A 15,727-nucleotide genomic window follows, 5' to 3' on the forward strand; every position below is an offset into this window, starting at 1 on the left:
TGCAGTAAGTAAACAAGGAATGACTTGATCTCGGTGTGATGGGGCGCTACCCTCTTGCCTTTCCAGCCAAGTCGGGGAAGGCGCCTGCACTGTCCTCCTGAGCACCCTGATCCCGATGGCCACGGAGATGCTGGCAAATGGTGACGGAACTGGCTTTCCTGAGCTGATGGTAGTCATGGCCACCCTGGCCAGCGCCGGTCAAGGGGCGGGGCACCTCCAGCTTCACAGCGCCGCCGTCGATTGGCTGAGCAGATGGTAAGAAGGGTGGTGGGAAGTGTCTTGTGTGTCGGCCTCTCCCTCTCCTGAACAGAAATGGCTTAAGGTGGTTGGATGCTTTGTATTGAGATGCAGTCTCCATAGCCTGGAATGGTGAACTGTGCTGCTTTCTTTTATTTAATTTTCTTTTATTTAATTTTCAAAACTTAATTATCATTATGAATAACAATCTGGTAGGAAATACGTAAGAAGAAAATTGGGGGGGGGGGACAGCGGTAACAAAACAGCAACCCCTGTTTGCAGCCATTGCATCATAAAATAAAGGAAGTTCTCAAGAGACACTATACATTGAATTAGCTGTTAAAACAAAAACCGACCGATTATGAATTCCAAATGATGCCATATTTCATTGGGACTTGTCATCCCCATGATTGGGTTGGAGATCCAATATTCTAGGCCAATTTTCTGCCATCTTCCCTGCCAACCACTTTTTATCTCACGCTGTTCTAGCAAGAAATACTTGTCTCAGAAGAACGTCGTTGAAAAAATGAATGCCAACGTCATGCATGGAAAGGTAACACCTATATTTGCTTAAGGGGTATGTGCAGTTAATTCCCTTGTGGTCTTGTAGATCAGGCAGCACCAAGGGGGGAGCTAGGGAAGAAGGGATGGAGGACAGGGCAATATGGAGCCTCCTTTCTGAACACAAGGGTGATCCTTCCCTGCATAGAGAATCTTGTGCTTGGTCTGTCATGGTGACTTTTGCCCAACATTTGAGGGAAGCCTTATGGTCTCTGGCAGTCTACTCTGGGAGTCTACCCCGGTGGATGCAGTCCAGAGAAACCCAGCTTTGCTTTGCAGAGTTTAGTAGAATTTGCTTGGGAGGTATATCTGAATATTTGCCATGACAGGGAGCTGCCTTATACTGAGTTAGACCATTGGTTCACCTAGTTCAGTATGGTCCACACTGGCCGGCAGCAGCTCTCCAGGGTTTCAGGCAGGGGACATTTCCAGCCCTACGTGGAGATGCCTTTGTGGATTGAACTCAGGGCCTTCTGCTTGCAAAGAGGTGCTCCACCACTGAGCTACGGAGTGGGGTGGTGGAGAGAAGACTTCTTCTTGGAACAAGGGGGATGTTCCAGCCAGGCAAAAGCACTTGGGGAGGGTCCCAGGGGCCAGAACAGAGAGGCCCACAGGCCTGAGTTTCTCAGCAGAGTCAGTGCTGCAGCCTGTCACGTTGCAGCAGGATTTAGTAGAAAAGGCCTCTTTCTGTGTAACTGAATGCCGCCTCCTCCTCTTACCTATTGCAGCATGTGACTATCTTGGAATGCACCTGCCATATCGTCTCCTACCTGGCTGATGTCACCAATGCCCTGAGCCAGACCGGCGGGCAGGGCCCCAGCCACCTCTCGGTCGATGGGGAGGAGCGGGCCATCGAGGTGGACTCTGACTGGGTGGAGGAGCTGGCCGTGGAGGAGGAGGACTCCCAAGCTGAAGACTCGGTAGGTGGCCCAGGACTTGGTTGGAAAACCGGTCTAGCAAAGTGGCGAGACCACTGTGTTCTATGAAAAGGTTTATGAAGACGAAACACTAAATTGTAAAAGACCCCTTACATTTAAGGCCTGCTTTTTTGCCTTTGCATGAGGCTAACTCAGATTGGTTGAATTTAAATTTAGAAGGGCTCTTAATCTTCCCAAAGCAACAGATGTGATGGTAAAACTGTGCCCATACTGTACAATTTTCAAGTACCACATGCATGAGGATTTCCGTCAATGAAAACAGTTTCGTATTTTATTTTATTTTTTACAAAAACCTCCTTGCAGTGCAGAAAGTAGAGCATTTGGGAGAAGGTGGCTCTGGTTTAGCCTTCTCCCCGAGTTTCTACTATTCTACATGCAGAGATTTTTTAAAAAAATAAAGGAGCATTCAGCCAAGTGAATTGCCCACAGGTCTGATACCTCTTCAGCTGGTTGTGAATACAAAGCCATTGTGTAGACACGGGTCTGAAGAGAGACTGTGTAGCTTTCCAGCTAAAAGGCCCTTTTCCCTCCTCTCTGGTAGGACGAGGACTCGCTCTGCAACAAACTTTGTACGTTTACCATCACTCAGAAAGAATTCATGAACCAACACTGGTGAGTCACCCTTGATTTTGAAATTTGAGTTGGGGGGCTTCTCTGTGGTCCCCCGTTGGCGTGTGGCGTTTGGCAGCCTGATAGCCCTGTCCTGGTGACCTAGGGTAGGGGGAAGTGCCCATTGCTGTGCTGGTCATCCAGCAGCCAGTAATCATTCAAACACAACCAACTGCTTTCAAGAAATAAAAACCCTCTCTCTGCAGGTACCACTGCCACACCTGCAAGATGGTCGACGGCGTCGGGGTCTGCACCGTTTGTGCAAAGGTTTGCCACAAGGACCATGAGATCTCGTACGCCAAGTACGGCTCTTTCTTTTGCGACTGTGGGGCAAAGGAGGACGGCAGCTGCCTGGTACGCTTCTCTGGTGATCGGGGGTGTTGCGATCTGTGGGGTGTTGGTGGCAGCCCAGGCGGCACACCACAGGGGTGAAGCCCCGTGCCTTGGGTGAGCCTGACCACATGGAAATCCTGCTCCTGATTTCCCAGGCCTTGGTGAAGAGGACGCCCAGCAGTGGCATGAGCTCCACCCTGAAGGAGTCTGCCTTCCAGAGCGAGACCCGCGTTGCTGAGAGCGTCGTCCGGCACTCCAGCACCTCCCCCACGGACAAATCCAAAGCCTCCATCAACGATGGGCGGGGAGGGTCTGATGAGGAGAAGCCCAAGAAGAGCAGCCTGTGCCGGAACGTGGAGGGCTGCCGGGAACAGCTGCAGTCTCAGGTATGGCCCTGCTGGGCTGAAGGCCTCTCTCTTCAAGGGAGGAGCCAGGTGGCACCATGGGGAAATTGGGGGGCACCTGCCCCTTGAGATCAGGAACATAGGAAACTCCCTTAGGCCAAGTTAGGGCAATTGGTCCAACCAGCTCTGTATTGTCTGCACTGACTGGCAGCAGCTCTCCAGGCTGGCTTTCAGGCAGGGAGTGTTTCCCCAGCCCTTCCTGGAGATGTTTCCTGGATTGAACCGGGGGCCTTCTGCATGCAAAGCAGGCGCTCTGCCACTGAGCTTACCCTAAATAAAGTAAGATTCTAGTCCTCATGGTTCAGAATGAAGTTTTGAGTTAAACCGAAAGCTGCCTGATACTGAGCCTTAGCCCATCTAGCTCACTGGCAGTGGCTCTCCAGGGTTTCAGCCAGGAGTCTTTCCTGGTTAGGGTCGGGTATTTAACCTGGGACCTTCTGCATGCAATGCAGATACTCTTACTATTGAACCATATCCCTTCCCTATTGTTTACTTGATTTGCTGCCAGAGTCCTTGAGAAGCAAGGAGGCCACTAAGGTTGTTTCCCTTTCTCTCCCCCCCCCCAAACCAATCTTGGTGCAGGCCAACTTCTCTTTTGCTCCTCTGGTGCTGGACATGCTGAACTTCCTCATGGAAGCCATCCAAGTCAACTTCCAGCAGGCCTCAGCCATGGGCAGCAGCAGCCGAGCCCAGCAGGCCCTCAGCGAGCTCCACACTTTGGACAAGACGGTGGAAATGACAGATCAGTTGATGGTAAGAAGCTTGTGGTTTCCTTTGAAGCACACAGGGCAGTGGCTCCTCAATAGTCTTCCCATCTCCAGAGGGACCCCAGGAGCCCATTCCCTGTGCCTAGCTCACCTCCTTTCACTCTCAATTGGCTCCAATCAGCACAGAGGGTGAGAAGACTACTTCTCAGTGGCCAAAAAGCTCCCTTTCCATGTTGATTGGGTAGCTGTAGGACCCTGGAGGCAGGGGCCCTTCTGCAGAAATAGTAGCAGGTCTTTGACCCTGCCCCCCGACAGCCCCAGACCACTACACGTCGGAACACAGGAGGCGGCGTGCACTCTTTACTTTCATGCTTTACATAAGAGATGATCACAAAAGCATTCTCTCCTCTTGAGGTTTCCAGCAACTGGTATTTGAAAGCATTGCTGCCTTCTGCTGTGGAAGCAGAGCATAGACATCATGGCTAGTTGCCATCAGTACCCCTCTTCTCCATGAATTTGTCCAGTCCTCTTTCGGAGCCGCCCAGGTTGGTGGCCATCTCTGCTTCCTGTAGCAGCGAGTTCCACGGTTTTAACTCTGTGCCGCGTGAATAAGTCCTATTTTTTTATCTGTTCTCATCTCCCAGGGTTCAGCTTCATGGGCTGTTCACAAATTCTAGTGTTCTGAGAGAGGGAGAAAAAACTTTTTGCTATCCACTTTATGCCTTGCTACTTAAGGGCCCCCTCTGAAAGGCTTTGGCAGGGCTCCAGATGCACTTCTGCCATAGCCGGGAGGAAGCAGAGTTCATTGTTATGACTTCTGCCCAGTATTAAGCGCAAACAGAGACTCTTCCTTCCTCTGTGCTCTCCCCACTTCCCCAGGTGCCAACTCTCGGCTCCCAAGAAGGTGCCTTTGAGAACGTCCGCATGAACTACAGCGGGGACCAGGGCCAGACCATCCGGCAGCTGATCAGCGCCCATGTACTGCGGCGAGTGGCCATGTGCGTGCTTTCCTCGCCTCATGGGCGCCGCCAGCACCTGGCTGTCAGCCATGAGAAGGGCAAGGTGAGTTTAGATGGAGCAGGGAAGCGTCTATATTGGGGGTGACCATTTGCAGTCTGTGTGTGCATTTTAAAAATCAATACATTTTATTTCGTCTTCCACATATGCATATTACACTACAAATGACGCTCGTCCTACCCAGAGTAGACCTGCTGAAAGGAGTAAAACAAAATTAATCCTGTCCATCGACTGCAGTGGGTCTGCTGTGAGGAGGACTAGTCTTTGGATACAGCCCCATAAGCTTCTTCCATTAAACAGAGAGCCAGCATATGGTGTGGTGTTTCAGAGTGTTGGTCTAGGACCTGGGAGATCAGGGTTCAAATCCCCAGTAAGCTGAGGCTTGCTGGGTGACCTTGGGCCAGTAATGGTCTCTGAGCCTAAACTACCTTGCATGGTTGTTGGAATTGAATGAGGAGGTGGAGAACCAGATACACCACTTTGAGCTCCTGGAGAAAAGGTGAGATATAAATGCAATAAATAAATATTAAGTTCAAAATACGTTAGAGTGTTAATAATCTTACGTTGGATTATATATATGCATAATAAGATAGCTTGTTGGTGCCAGATATCATTACTTAGCAGTTCATTCTTCTACAGAAATAAAGAACTATCTGGTCTGTAAATGCACGAAGTCAGTTCCTTGTCTTGAAATTCTCAGTTGTCTCTTTGTGTATTGAGTTACCAGGCTCCCATTTATCAGTAGCGTCTCACAAAAACATACTTTTTTCCTTCAACACAACTGTTTAGTTTAGCTATATTTTAACTGTTCCCATTGTTGCCTTACAAAGCTCTGTGCATTTACATAGTCTTGTAGTGGGGTCTGGGAAACTTTCATGAGCGTAATGGTACCGCAGAGATGAGATGAAGCTGGCAATTCTGGGCTATTCAGTTCCCGTTCAAGTGCTGAAGCGCCACACACACTCTCTGCAACTTCTCATGTTTGTGTTTTGTTCTTAAATGCAGATCACGGTCTTGCAACTCTCAGCGTTGCTGAAGCAAGCCGATTCCAGCAAACGGAAGCTGACCCTGACTCGCCTGGCATCTGCCCCGGTTCCCTTCACTGTGTTGAGCCTGACAGGGAACCCTTGCAAGGAGGACTACCTGGCTGTGTGTGGGCTGAAGGTAAAAAGCATGGCAGCAGCCTCTGGGGCCACAGCACTGCTGGCTCTCCTGGCATTGGGTTCATTCCTTGCAGTGGGATAAAATATTTCTCTCTCCAGAAAAAAATAAAATACAAAAAGCTACCTTGACATAATAAAAGAGTGTAAACATAGGACAGCTTGGAAGAGATGCCTCATGTAGTGGTGGTTAGAACCTGGGGGGATTTGAACCTGTGGGAGACCTGGGTTCAAATCCCCATTTGGCCATGAAGCTCACTGGGTGACCTTAGGCAGTCCCTGCCTCTCAGCCGAACCTACCTTATGGGAATTAAATGAGGAGAAGAAACACCATGTGCACCACCTTGAGCTCGTTAGAGAAAAAGTGGGATATAAACTCAATCCATCAATCATTTTCCAGTTTATGTATATTAATAATTTATGCATTCTCTCCAACATTTAATTGGTTTATTCCTCTCTCTCTCTCTCTCCAGGACTGCCACGTGCTCACCTTCAGCAGCTCTGGATCTGTCTCTGACCACCTGGTCCTTCACCCTCAGCTGGCCACAGGCAACTTCATCATCAAAGCTGTGTGGCTGCCAGGCTCGCAGACAGAGCTCGCCATCGTCACCGCGGATTTTGTGAAGGTGCAGTGAAGTTGGGAAACAGGTTGGGGGCAAAGGGTCTGATCTAGAGAGGGTTGCTGTTGTGCTGCTCCTCAGCTGGGTATCCTGGACCCAAGCTGCAAAGGGCCTTGTAAATTAATGCATTTTTTAAAAAAAACCTGGCCCCATAACTGCTGACTTTGGAGCAATGGAGTTCTGTCCTGGTGGTCTGTCCCCATCGACAGTCTAGTCACAGTATTTTGACCCAGCTGGAGTCTGTTCTCGTAGTGGCCAACCAGATGCCCCAAGGGAAACCCGGAAGTTAGACCTGAGCATTGCAGCGCTCTCCCCATTTGAGATTCCCAGCAATTGGCTTTTAGTCTATCAGCATGCATCTAGCTTCCGACTGTAACCCCTTTTGTTGGCCCCAAACTACTAACTGTCCCTTCTGTTCCAACAGATTTATGACCTCTCGGTGGATGCCTTGAGCCCGACTTTCTACTTCCTGCTGCCCAGCTCCAAGATCAGGGATATTACTTTCCTGTTTAATGAAGAGGGCAAGAACATTGTGGTCATCATGTCATCTGCCGGCTACATCTACACCCAGCTCATGGAGGAAGCCAGCAGCGCCCAGCATGGGCCTTTCTATGTCACCAATGTCCTAGAAATCTCACATGATGACCTGAAGGTAACACGGCAGTGTGTTTTATCTTTTTGCTACCTGTATCAGTGAAGGTTTCACAATACATGACAGCTTTAAACTTGACCCCCTCTCTGTTTGGCTCTTCCCCTTCTGGGACATCACTGCTCACCCCTAACTACGAAGAAGTTAAAAAGCACAGGTCCCAGTACCAGTCCTTGCGGGGCACCACTTTCTACATCTCCCCATTTGGAGAACTGTCCACTTATTCCTACTTTTTGCTTCCTGCTACTTAACCAGTTCCTGATCCACAATAGGACCTCTCCTCTTATCCCTTGACTGCTAAGCTTACTCAGGAGTCTTTGGCGAGGTACTTTGTTGAAAGATTTTTGAAAGTCCAAGTACATCATCTCTCTACAGCTTGTTAATACTCTCAAAGAACTCTTAACAGGTTTGTGAGTCAGGGCTTGCCCTTGTAGAAGCTGTGCTGGCTCTGCTTCAGCAAGGCTTGTTCTTCTACATACTTGGCTATTTTATCCTTAATACTTTCCACCAGTTTTTTCCAAGACAGATGTTAAGCTAACAGGACTGCAATTCCCAGCATTCACCCCCCCACACCCCAATCCTGTTTCAGTCTCTTCCCCTTATGGAACATGTCTCCTGGCATCCAGCAAAATGTGGCCAAGTGTTTAAGAGGGTATGTTCAATATAGGAGGGGTGAGCAAGCGCAAATGGAAGTTGAGCAGGAAGATCAACAGGATATTGTGCATTCCTGAGAGGATACTTTCCAGCATTGTCACCAACCCAGAGTAGACCCATTTAAATTACTTGACCCAGTCGCTGAAAACTGCAGGAGGGAAAAGTGCTTTTGTGGTCGGGTCCTGCTTACGGGTTGGGGCATCTGGTTGGCCGCTGTGAGAACAGGATGCTGGGCTAGATGGGCCACTGGCCTGATCCAGCAGACTCCTTCTAAGTTCTCATGCCTCTTCATTTCAGTGGATCTCCTCTTGAGTGGGACTCGCATTCATAGAATCAGAGAATTGTAGAGTTGGAGGGAACCCTGAGGATCATCTAGTCCGACTCCCTGCAATGCAGGAATATAAAGCTGGTTGGATTGGATGCAACCCTGAGACCTTTCATGGGCGCTGCTGGCACTTGCGGGGACTCCCTTGGCAACCCCGGTCTTGCCACTGCATCACCCTTGACATCCTGTTCCCCCACAAGCAGTTTGGCCTCAGGAGGGCTTGGCATCACCTGAACTTCCTTAAATGCCACATTGAAGCAGCATTTGGGCCAGGGAAAGCATTTCCCAGTTTGCCTTCTTGGTAGCCTTCACAGTCTGGAGTAACTCGGCTTGAGTCCAGTTTGTCTTTAAAGACTTTTAGTGTGCAAAGTATTTACAGTGCAGAGACAGCTTAAAACATGACCTCTCATTCCGAATCAGAATCTGGCAATGGCGTATGTCTGTTCCCATGCCAGCAAAGTAGTCGGGGCACCCCAAAATGCCTCCCCCTTGACCTGCGTCGCGGTGCTCTCCTTAACTCTTGCTCTGGAAGGAGCGATGCCCTCTCAGCCTCCTCCCTGTCAAGGCGGTGGAAGAGCTCTACAGCATCCTTGAGCCCTTGCCTACATCTCTCCTCCCCTGAGCTTTCCCATCTTTCCGCACGCTGGCTTCTCTCTCCCTCCGAGTCTTTCCCCTCCCCCTTGGCTGCTTCAGACCCACTGCTGCTCCCTGTGCTTGGCGAGGTGGACGTTAGGATGATGGGGGCTGGCTCCTTGTAGGGAGTCACCAATGCATGCATCCAGAGGTTTTCAGGTCCCGACGTGCCTCTTTTCTCCCTGTTCCCTGCAGGACAGCAACAGTCAGGTGGCCGGAGGTGGTGTTTCTGTCTACTATTCCCACGTCCTGCAGATGCTGTTCTTCAGCTACTGCCAAGGCAAGTCCTTTGCGGCCACCGTCAGCCGGGCCACGCTGGAAGTGATGCGCCTCTTCCCCATCAACGTCAAAAGGTGAGGTCAGCTCCCCCACCTCCTGCTCCCGTGGTGTTTTGTGAGGTGGCTGTTAGGAACACCTTTCTATACAGTAGGCTGTGGAGCATAAGGGCATCGGAAATTGCTTTCTACTGAGCCAGACCACTGGTCCACCTAGCTCAGTACAGTCTGCCCTGACTGGCAGCTGCTCTCTTTTAGTTTCAGGCGGGGAACATTCCCAGAGATACCGAGGAGTGTCTCCATGGGGTTTTGAACTTGAGACTTCAGACATTCTTCCACCGAGTTACAATTCTTCTTTTAGAACACAGGAACGTAGGAAAATGCCCTCTGCATAGTCCACACTGATTGACAGCAGCTCTCCAGAGTTTCAGACATGGGACATTCCCAGCCGTACCAGGAGATGCTGCCAGATATCGAACCTGGGAACTTCTGCTTGCAAGGCAGATGCTCTACCACTGAGCTATGACCCTCATACCGTAGCTGCATTATACTGAGGCAGACCAATTAGTCCATCAACTTCAGTATTGCCTACACTGACTGGCAGTGGCTTTCCCTAGTTTCAGGCAGGGAACACCCCCAGATATACTGAGGAGTGAGCCACCAGTCCACGGTCAGGGTTGCCTCTGCTTGTGATGCTAGACTGACTTTACCTACCCTTGCAGCTCCAACGGGGGCAGCAAGACCTCCCCAGCGCTCTGCCAGTGGTCAGAGGTAATGAACCACCCTGGCCTGGTGTGTTGTGTGCAGCAGACGACCGGCGTTCCTCTGGTGGTGATGGTGAAGCCAGACACTTTCCTGATCCAGGAAATTAAAACCTTACCAGCTAAAGCAAAGGTCAGTTTGTTTGCTTTTTTGTCTTCAGACTCCTCCTCCCTTTGGGCAGGGAAAGCAAAAGGGGAGGGGGTTCTCTCAAGTCAGGGAGGAAGAAAAGAACAAGAGCACCCAGTAAACCGAGTAGAATTACAATGAATGGAAAATTGCACAGCCTGATAACGTAAAAATGTAATATCAAATCGGCTTGCAGAGTCCTTGCAGAGTAGCACCGTGGTCCAAATGCTGTGTGTTAGCATAGGATTTAATTTGCCAAAGAATAACTTATCAGCTTGCTGGTGATTCTGTGAATCATGATTTTCTAGATTGGCTCTGTCACATTGTATTTGACGTTGTTTTTGTAATATTTATACATTCGGTTGGTTTATTTTTCTCAATTTCTTGCAATGGGTGGTGGACAGAGAAGCAGATCTAGCTGTCTTCTTACCTCCTCACCCCCCATGTCTGTCTGTCTGTTTATTTTAAACTTACTGAGTTCCAGATTTCATTAAGTAGTTTAAATGCATATGAAGATCTGCGGAATGGTGCCACTTTGACTGATCATTTCCCCAGCCCCTTTTCCAAAGGCATTTGAGTGTTCAGTGGCCCTAGTGAATATGCAGTCAATGTGCTGTCCCCCAGAAGTTGCTGGGCTATGACTCCCTTTCATCCCTGACCACTGGCCATGATGCCTGGAGCTGATGGGGGTCGGAGTCCCAATGAAATCTGGAAAGACACACAGATTACCCATCCCAGGGATTCCGCATCCCTGAACTAGACCGTCAATTACCTTTACTGTCCCTAACTACCTCTGTCACAGTTCTGACCATCACTTGCCTTTACTGCCCCTAGTTACCTTCTATTGCTGCCTTGCTTTTCTGCATGTTGCTATACTGGTTTATGCTCACTATTGGAAATGTAAGGAGCTGCCTACCTTTTGTGTATCTTTGGCCTTCCAGATCCAAGACATGGTGGCCATCCGGCACACGGCCTGCAACGAGCAGCAGCGGACCACCATGATCCTCCTGTGCGAGGACGGCAGCCTGCGGATCTACATGGCCAACGTGGAGAACACGTCCTACTGGCTCCAACCCTCCCTCCAACCCAGTAGCGTCATCAGCATCATGAAGCCCGTCCGCAAGCGCAAAGCGGCGGCCATCAGTAAGTCGCTGCAAGGTCAGATTGGCTAGGGACTGTGAAGTGGTGCATACGTTCTCTGCATTGTGTTGTTTGGCTTACTTATCCGAGTAATCTGATTTTTATTAATCATTACTGCTACTTCTGTTATAATCACTATGATTATAATCACTATGATTATGGGGTTGTTGTTTTTGTTTTCACTGCCATTGATACCCATGGATTTCATAAGTCTAATATTCTTCAGGAAAAGGTATTATTCAGATGGACCGTTTTGAATCCGAGATTCTTTGCAGTATTGTGTTCTAGGTGGTAATAGCGCATTGCAGTATTTTATATGAAAGTGTGGTTTGAGAATACTCAAAGAAATAAAAGCAAATGAAATAGAGCCCCCCCTGGCTTTAAAAGGGCCTGCAATCTAAAATTAAATTTAGCATAGAAGATGAAGAGGAGGGAGAGATTAGTGATGTATTTTGGGAAAATGCTGTTACATGTGTAGTTGGATTTGACTGGAGTTTGAGATGAGGCCGAAGGTTTTAAGCCAAAGGGGTTGCAATAAAGGGTGTAGAATCATAGAAATGCAGAGTTGGAAGGTTCCCTGAGGTCATTTATTTACTTGATTTATGTCCCACTTTTCCTACAATGAACTTGAGGTGGCGTACATAATTTTGCCCCTCTCCAATTTGTCCTCACAACAGCCTTGTAAGGTAGGTTCAGCTAAGAGGCAGTGACTCGCCCAAGGCCATCCAGTGGCCTTCAGGTAGCTGAGTTTGAAGCCTGGTCTCCTGTTCCGACACTGCACAACATGGACTTTCGCTGGTGCTGTGAGGAAGGTATCTCAGGCAGGACAAGAGAGGAGAGAGCATCATGTAGATTCAAGAGACTTGTTGCAAGCATTGTTGCTTTACTCCCAACACAATCAGCTATAGCTGGTGGTTAAGTATGAAGGGAGTTGGGAAGTCCATCGACATCTGGAGGGCCACAGATGTTCCTCATCTCTCCCTTGGTGCAGTGTCCTGGTCCACTGGCCCAAAGGCGGGCTTGTGGGAATGGTTTGGTGCAGGTATACCAAAGAAGGATGTCAAGAACGCCAGAGGGATCGGTTCTAGTGCTTTATTGTAATAAAGAGTCAACGTACAGTAAGTCAGCCTGCCAGGCCTTGCTGTTACAGGCATGGGATAAACACCGCAGCAGTGAGAGGTTGCCATGACTTGTCTGCACCCAAGCAAACATTCATACAGCCTTTATGCACAAAGCAGCATATGTCAGTTTGCCCAGAACCTCCCATCACACCTGGCTGGTGAGATCATAGATGGCGTAGAAGCTTCTTCCCTCTCTGGGCCTAGAGCCCAGCATCCCAACGCCTACAAATAAACACAGCCTCAAAGCAAGTCAATTAGCAAGGGAAAAAAATAAACATATGTGAGCTCAACTACCAGTTATTTTCGGGGTTATCTTGACAACCAGGATGGTGTTTGCAGGCCTTCCGGAACATTTCTCTTTTGTTCGAAATATGCATCCTGCTTGCTTGCTTGATTTTATTAGGTGGGCAGCAAAAATGTTTCTTCTGATGGTTTTTAATATCTGTTCTTCCTCTCTGTATACTAACGCGAGGGTTCGGTTCCAGGGGTCCATGCCCAAAATGGTGCAAAATTCGGGAACCACCTAAACTGGACTCTTGGTAGGTTGCAGGAGCGCCCTTCCCATGATCTTCCCAAAGCCCGGGTTTGTGGGTGAGATGAAAATAAATGGAGAGCGGGGAATGACTGGTTTTCCTTGCTCTTCATTTCCTCTCCCTGCTCCCCGCCCCCATGTTGTGTTTTGATCACACGTGTAAAGTGAGTGAAAGTTGCGGGCCCAGTATATAATATGCTGCATTTTGTCAATAAACCATAAGATGGTTTAAATACAGTATAGAGCATAACAAACTACACACAAACACACACATAACGTAATACCCATACACCACAAAACATTGAAGCGGTTATATAAATACTACATATAACAAGCAATGAACAGTAATACAAAATAAACATAATGGATACATACTAAGCAGCAGTGTCAGATTATACACAGTGTCAGTCTAGTGATTAATTCCACAACTCAAACCCCTGTAAACTTGCAGAATCTCACAACAGGCGCCCGAAAGTTTGAACTCTGCTCTTCTTGATCTTATATGATTTAGTTTTTTAAGCTTGATTCTGTGATGCAGTTTTGTGGAGCGGGTGGGTTGCTTATTGTGAGTTTAGAAATTATAAATGAAGAGTTCTCCCTAACTATTGGTGTTTTTATATCCCCCCCCCCTTCTTCCTCCAGCAACCCGCACCTCCACCCAGGTGAACTTCCCCATAGACTTCTTTGAGCACAACCAGCAGCTGACGGATGTGGAGTTTGGTGGAAATGACCTCCTGCAGGTCTACAACGCCCAGCAGATCAAGCATCGGCTCAACTCCACCGGCATGTATGTGGCCAACACCAAGGTGAGCATCCTTGCAAGGACCGGCCTTCTGAAAGGAGGAGGAGCTTCTGGGCAGACAGGGTGGATCACTAGTCCGAGATGGGTTCTTGGAGTGGTGCTGGTGGTCATTTCTGGCCAATTTATTTACTTATTTCATATAATTTATACACCCCTTGTTTGTAAAATAAATAAATCTCAAAATGGTTTAGCAATAAGTAAAAACTTCAATCGACTTTCCAAATAAAAATGTTTTCGGGAGATGCCGGAAAGAGTACAGCAAATGTGCCTGCCAGGTGTCAATAGGCAGCGATTTCCAAATTGTAGGTGCTACCATACTCAAAAGTTGAGCTCTTACGAATTTGGGGCAGTTGTTATGTGACACGTGTAGCAGTGCCAGTGCCGCCGATCGAAACATTCGAGTGGGCACGTGTGGAGTCACGCAACCTCATAGGTAAACTGGTCCCAAGTTGTTAAGGGCTTGGCCCGGCAGCAAATCGGCAACTAGTGCAGACCCCTGAGCACAAGATGTTCTATGCTGACAAGGTTTCACTCCTGTCGCTGGTCCTGCTGCAGCATTCTGCACTGACTGCAGCTTCTGGATCAAGCATGAGGGAAGCCCCACGTAGAGTACATTGCAGTAATCTAGGCCTTTTGCACTCTCTATTCCCCTTCCGCCTTCATGCACGTTGCCTTCGCTTCTCCCGCAGCCTGGCGGCTTCACCATCGAAGTGACCAACAACAACAGCACTATGGTGATGACCGGCATGAGGGTCCAGATCGGGACTCAGGCCATCGAGCGAGCCCCCTCCTACCTGGAGATCTTTGGCCGCACCATGCAGCTGAACCTGAGCCGGCCACGGTGGTTCGACTTCCCTTTCACCCGAGAAGAGGCCCTGCAGGCAGACAAGAAGCTGACCATCTTCGGTAAGATTCCAGAGGCTCCCCCCCCTCGTTTTAAAGGCAAATAACTGTTGACTTTTGGTAATCGTCTTGTTTCCAGTTTCTCCGGTGGACACCACCAAGTGAGAGATCGCTGTGCTTCTGCTTTGCAGCACACCCTAATCCAGAAGAGGGGAGTTTAGGCAATACATCCCAAACAGCATCCTGATAACACAATAAAGTTCCTGTTGCCGATTTTCATTCCATTAGTTACACCTGTTGTTATAGCTTTATTTGGCTAAAGCAGCAGGTGTTGGGGAATGAATTCCAAAGACCTATAAGGGCAGGTCAGCTTTTTATAAGCAACGAATTAATCAGGCAGAGCAAAAAAAATTCCAGGAACAGAGGAAGAACAAGGCCATAAGCTCATTCATCAATGTGAGCAAATCCCTTCACATGTCTTCACAGACACCTTGGCTACTCCCCCCCCCCCCGAATCCCTTCTTAACATTTTCTTTTGCCTCTGCATCTTAATTACCAGCACCTCCCTGTTTGTGCGGGGGTTTTGTTCCAGGTCATGGCACCTGTAAGCCGCCCCCTGCCCATTATACCCCCATTTCCGCCCTCTTCTGGGTCCAAAACAAACCATGTGTCAGCAGTTGCATGTCAATTGGACGTTGGCAAAATGGTCGCTGCCGCGCGCCCCCCCCCCAATATATAGCGATAGTTTATCTGCTGCACTGTCCCAAACAGACTTTCATATAGAAAGTGATATACAGTTTTACGTTAAACTAAAGGTTTTACAGTGTGAGGGGAGTCGCCTGTTTTCATTTTTAGCCCTGTCCACAAGAAAGCCATACCATACAGTTGCCAAAGAGTCTTTATGCTACAAGCCTTGTGCCAATTTTATTTTATTTGTCAATCTGCTCTGCCCTCCCCCCCCACCCCGTGTGCTATTTGCCATACTTTTCTTTATTGCATTTATACCTCACCTTTCCACACACACCCAAGGAGCTCAAGGTGGCATGCATTTTCTCCCTCCCTCCTCATTTAATCACCACCACAACCATGTGAGGTTGGCTAGGCTGAGAGGCAGTGATTTGCCCAAGATCACCCCAGCAAGCCTCGTGGCCGAGGGCGTGGGTGGGGGTGGGATTTGAGCCCTGATCTCTCAGCTCCTAGTCTGACACGCTAACTGCCACGCCTTGCTGGCTCTCCCTGCCTTGCTTGAAAGGTACGGAAGAAAGCCATGGCTCTTCCC

At 48.8% G+C, this 15,727-nt stretch overlaps 1 protein-coding gene across 8 annotated transcripts in view; it reads left to right on the forward strand.

Moving 5' to 3' along the window:
* UBR4 (ubiquitin protein ligase E3 component n-recognin 4) overlaps nucleotides 1-15,727 on the forward strand; it is a 129,911-nt gene that overhangs the window by 35,481 nt on the left and 78,703 nt on the right. For 5 of the 8 annotated variants that reach the window (XM_035120583.3, XM_035120584.3, XM_035120587.3 and 2 more), the window contains exons 33-48: nucleotides 67-255; nucleotides 727-790; nucleotides 1,527-1,718; nucleotides 2,278-2,348; nucleotides 2,552-2,699; nucleotides 2,834-3,064; nucleotides 3,665-3,835; nucleotides 4,669-4,851; nucleotides 5,812-5,970; nucleotides 6,440-6,592; nucleotides 7,011-7,238; nucleotides 9,043-9,200; nucleotides 9,845-10,016; nucleotides 10,952-11,168; nucleotides 13,446-13,609; nucleotides 14,295-14,511. In XM_035120583.3, the coding sequence (XP_034976474.3) occupies nucleotides 67-255; nucleotides 727-790; nucleotides 1,527-1,718; nucleotides 2,278-2,348; nucleotides 2,552-2,699; nucleotides 2,834-3,064; nucleotides 3,665-3,835; nucleotides 4,669-4,851; nucleotides 5,812-5,970; nucleotides 6,440-6,592; nucleotides 7,011-7,238; nucleotides 9,043-9,200; nucleotides 9,845-10,016; nucleotides 10,952-11,168; nucleotides 13,446-13,609; nucleotides 14,295-14,511 (2,717 nt within the window). The remainder of the gene's footprint in view (nucleotides 1-66; nucleotides 256-726; nucleotides 791-1,526; nucleotides 1,719-2,277; nucleotides 2,349-2,551; nucleotides 2,700-2,833; nucleotides 3,065-3,664; nucleotides 3,836-4,668; nucleotides 4,852-5,811; nucleotides 5,971-6,439; nucleotides 6,593-7,010; nucleotides 7,239-9,042; nucleotides 9,201-9,844; nucleotides 10,017-10,951; nucleotides 11,169-13,445; nucleotides 13,610-14,294; nucleotides 14,512-15,727) is intronic. The other 3 variants (XM_035120585.3, XM_035120588.3, XM_035120589.3) reach the window with 1 other exon arrangement.

Source organism: Zootoca vivipara, chromosome 6, assembly GCF_965207765.1.
Source record: "Zootoca vivipara chromosome 6, rZooViv2.hap1.1, whole genome shotgun sequence".
NCBI lineage: Eukaryota > Metazoa > Chordata > Lepidosauria > Squamata > Lacertidae > Zootoca > Zootoca vivipara.